This window comes from Sinocyclocheilus anshuiensis, unplaced genomic scaffold (assembly GCF_001515605.1).
Source record: "Sinocyclocheilus anshuiensis isolate Anshui unplaced genomic scaffold, SAMN03320099.WGS_v1.1 scaffold130, whole genome shotgun sequence".
NCBI lineage: Eukaryota > Metazoa > Chordata > Actinopteri > Cypriniformes > Cyprinidae > Sinocyclocheilus > Sinocyclocheilus anshuiensis.
Window position 1 is genome coordinate 2,021,661 of NW_015544207.1, and position 4,795 is coordinate 2,026,455.

Genomic DNA, 4,795 nt, shown 5'->3' on the forward strand with positions numbered 1-4,795 from the left:
AATTCTGGCTTAAGTAAATTTTTTTATCTCAGTTTTTATTATTCATTTAAAATGAGACAAATCTGCTATTATTTTAATCTCCAATCTGTTATTTATTAGTTTAGATCGTGTTTTAATGCTTTGCTAGCTACCTAGCTAACTAGCAGAAGACACTAACCAGTTTTAAATTCCAGTTGCACAGATGGGGTATGTTGTAACACTGCGTTACAATGTGCTATTCTATGACATTAGCGATGTAATGTACACTATTTACTTTAATGGATTTTAATGAGAAACTAGGAGGAACAGTTGAATAAAGACTGACGGTCAATGTTTAATGTTTAGAAATTATTATTTCAAGATATGTAAAGCATTTTTGCTCGTTTATGTGGGCCGTCCCAAGCATGGTTGCAATGTGTTCATTGTCAAACTCCAAAATCAGATTATTTTTAATTCTTAAAAAAAGCCATTATTTTATTTGAAAAAAATAATTTTCTTTTATTAACAAAATATTTTAGTTTGTTTTGTATAATTTTTTTAAATTCGATCAGATAACATTTTAAGCTGTCATATGGTCAAGTTACAACGTGCCCCTCAGATGTTACAATGTGTGCACCTACGGGGCATGTTGTATTCTCTTAGCTTCGTAAAATTACGGTTGAACCCCTGATGTCACATATTTTACTGATGTCCTTGCTACATTTCTGTGCGTTGATCGTGATTCGTGGTAATATCCTTGCTGTCGGTCAGAGAGCTCTCAGATTCCATCAAAAATATCTTAATTTGTGTTCCGAACATGAACGAAAGTCTTACGGTTTTGGAAGGACATGAGGGCGAGTAATTAATGACAGAATTTTCATGTTTGGGTGAACTAACCCTTTAAATATCACTAAGCAAATCATTGGTCTAGCATCAACACTGCAACAATACCTATTACATTGTTAATATAATTTAATTTAGCATTTATTCTTTTTATCTCAAATTCAACAAGTCTTCTTTTATTCATGCCTTATGCTCAATAGAAAATGAAAAGTCAATCCTTTGAAGCCATTTTAGCAAGTCATTAACTATTATTGGGGATTAACTATTAATATTAATAGTTAAAAAAGTCGTGGCCTAATGGTTAGAGAGTCGGACTCATAACCCAAAGGTTGTGGGTTCGAGTCTCGTACCGGCAGGGATTGTAGGTGGGGGGAGTGAATGTACAGCGCTCTCTCCCACCTTCAATACCACCCTTGAGCAAGGCACCGAACCCCCAACTGCTCCCCGGGCGCCGCAGCATAAATGGCTGCCCACTGCTCCGGGTGTGTGTTCACGGTGTGTGTGTGTTCACTGCTGTGTGTGTGCACTTTGGATGGGTAAATGCAGAGCACTAATTCCGAGTATGGGTCACCATACTTGGCCACATGTCACTTCACTCACTGATTATGGATGGCGCCAATTTGCTAGTTTAAATTCATAAAAAGCACACATGGTAAAGTCGCGCAGGATGCTGTCAACAGTGAATATTTGACCGCTTAGTGTTGCGTTTGATCATTCAGAATTATAGTGTACACTACACATGTTTCAGATATAGTATTTTCTTATTTTGAATCATCTTATTTTTAGGGAGTTACCCTCTCAGAGTTGTTGGAGGCAAAGAGAAACTTCAGCCCGTCAAAGCTGGAGATGCACGCAGGCGAGGCGTGTAGATCTGCAGAGGGACTGTGTCTCCAGAGAAGAGTCCCCGAGGACACGACAGAAACCGGCCCGTGTCTGAGGGTGGAACAGCTGTCTGACAAACACCAATGTGAACACCTGGATGAGGTGACAGCACAAACATATGCAATTTACTCGTGTAAAACAGTGACAGGTGTAAATAATCAGCTCTATTAAATCTATTCAAAAGACTAAAATCATATGTAGTGACCCCAAAAGTATTGGACACATAAATCACACTTTAAAATGTATGAACGTTATTGCATTTGAATCAAAATACGTTTTACTGTAGAACTTTTAGATTAGACCTTTTGAAAAAGAAGTGTGCTAAATTGTATAGAATGTGCACTTGTCACTTGTAGTGTACTTCAAACCTATATTTGCATATGTAATATTACTGAAATAAAAGGCCACTTTTATTTCTGTACTTAAAAAGTTCACTTTCATGACTGTTGCTTACACTTAAATGCACTTATAAACATTGTTTACGTTTTTTAAATTAAAATGGTTTAATAATATTTTGTCATTTGTAGTACACTTATTTTGATGTATTGACTAACATACTAAAGTACATGCCATGTAAAGTACTTGATTATAATTTTAACGGTACAGTAGTGTTTATTTATATTACATTTAAGTTAATATATTTTCAATGTACTAACCTGCAGCTTCAGTACAAATGCACAATTACTGATATATTTAAATACATGGCATACAAATTAAAGTGTAAATAATATAAAAAATATATTTTAATTAATCATAAATATTATATATTCCAAAAGACAATTTAAGAAATTATGAAAGTACATGTAAAGATGTCATTTACATTTAATTAAATGTAAACTAAAGTATATTTTAATTTAATTACAGTATAAATAACATTCAACTGAAATTCATCTGAAAAACATTACATTAAATTCACACTTAACTGTATTTACATTGTTATTTCCCTAATAATTACTCTTTATAAGTATGCTTATAAAAGTATGCTTTTTCTCGTGTTACTTGGAGATTTTCATTGGCAGAATAACAATGGAAGTTACTGGCAATATTACAGTATGTTCAGTGCAAGTTATTCACTATTAACTTCTGCTTGTATAAAAGTATAAAAGCAGTATCACACCTGTAATCTGCCGTTGACTGAAAGCTGTGACACTAAAGTGTGACTTATAGATTGTTTTATTATTTTTTTATACATTTTTTATCATGAATTCTCCAAGCAAGGAAACTGGAAAAGAAGACCAAGAAGAAAACCTGAAAGGTCATCTTTTTGCCTCTCGTCATCAGTTAAAGGAGCGTGTGGTTTCACCCCCAGTCTGAAGAGTCACAGCACCTCCATTGGTACTACCGCACCTTAAGATCTGACAACGTGTGCAATGATTTATAAAAGCATCATCATCATACTGATGTATGCCCGCTGCTGTCTTGTCTATTGATTACAGAGTCTGAGTGGAAAGATGAAAATGACAACATCCTTTACGGTACCTCGGAAGCGTCTCTGACACAGCAGCTGACAGAAGACCGTGATCTCAGCGCTGAGCTGACCGGCCCGCTCACTGAGGTACCACTAGTGTGTTTATTCATTGCTGTTTCAAATGTATATTTTTATATTTTATACATTGCTCATGTGAGAAGCACAAGAATAGCAATGGCAATAACTCGATAACTAACTTATCATTTACTGGGGCGAATTTGAAGGTAAAAATTCTACATTTTACTCTTTTCATTTAAAGCACTTGTTTTGTAGGTCTTTACGAATCTTTCTTATTTTTACCCATTTTACTGTATGTGTGAATTGCAGGCTGAATTTTTACAGCCACTTGTAATTTTAAAGGGATAGTTCACCCAAAAATGAAAATTCTGTCATTAATTACTCACCCTCATGTCGTTCCAAACCCGTAAGACCTTCGTTCATCTTCGGAGCACAAATCAAGATATTTTTGATGAATTCCAAGAGATCTCTGACCCTCCATAGATAGCAAGGGAACTACCACGATCAAGGTCCAGAAGCGTAGCAAGCAAAATAATCCATGTGACATCAGGGGTTCAACCGTAATTTTACGAAGTGTGGCGCAGCTGACACAGAACATCATATGTTGTTTACGTATGTGATACTCTCCAAAATGGCGCTAGGGTGATGCGGAGGAGACGAATTGTTGAATAAATTCGTTATTTTTTTTTCTTTGCGCACAAAAAGTATTCTCGTAGCTTCATAAAATTACAGTTGAACCCCTGAAGTCACATGGATTATTTTATCAATGTCCTTACTACCTTTCTGGACCTTGATTGTGGTAGTTCCCTTGCTGTCTATGGAGAGTCAGAGAGCTCAGAATTCATCAAAAATATCTTAATTTGTGTTCCGAAGATGAACGAAAGTCTTACGGGTTTGGAACGACATGAGGATGAGTAATTAATGACAGAATTTTCATTCTTGGGAACTATCCCTTTAATTTTCCTGTTATGTAAACTGTATTTGGAATTTATCACTACAACACAGTCTGTGACCTAAAGTGACAAGTTTTAGTTTATATATATATATATATATATATAATTTTTTTTGTTAAAGTGTAACACTCTCACGTTTTGGATCAGTATATTGGTTTCAATTTTAAACCAGGTGTATCAGGTGTGTCCTATAGAGACAACATTAATAACATACACTACACTACACTACACTACAGTTTGGGGTTAGTAAGATATTTTATTGCTTTTGAAAGAAGTGTCTTAATAGAAAGTTCAAAAGAACAGCATATATTTGAAATAGATTATCTAAAATATCTTTTGTAATATTATAAATGTCTTCACTTTCACTTTTGATCAATTTATTACATTCTTGCTGAATAAAAGTATTAATTTCTTTTAAAAATCTTACTGATCGCAGACTTTTAAAAGGTAACATATTCTCCTTCTAATAGTCTAACATAAGACTATTTTTGCTACTTTTAAAAACTTTTGACATGTACCTTTCACTCACTTAGGTAAAACTAAACGTGGATACTTTTGTACTTTTCATTCAAGTATATTTTTTAAGCATAAATTAATCATGACTCATTGTGAATAGAGAACGTCTCGGTTACGTATGTAACCCTCGTTCCCTGAGGGAGGGGACGGAGACGGC

At 34.6% G+C, this 4,795-nt stretch overlaps 1 protein-coding gene across 1 annotated transcript in view; it reads left to right on the plus strand.

The window, feature by feature from the left end:
- Positions 1-4,795, plus strand: part of LOC107697018 (protein phosphatase 1 regulatory subunit 12B-like) — a 68,239-nt gene that overhangs the window by 4,501 nt on the left and 58,943 nt on the right. The window contains exons 3-5 of the mRNA XM_016497635.1: positions 1,588-1,785; positions 2,898-3,018; positions 3,120-3,238. Coding sequence (XP_016353121.1) covers positions 1,588-1,785; positions 2,898-3,018; positions 3,120-3,238 — 438 coding nt within the window. The remainder of the gene's footprint in view (positions 1-1,587; positions 1,786-2,897; positions 3,019-3,119; positions 3,239-4,795) is intronic.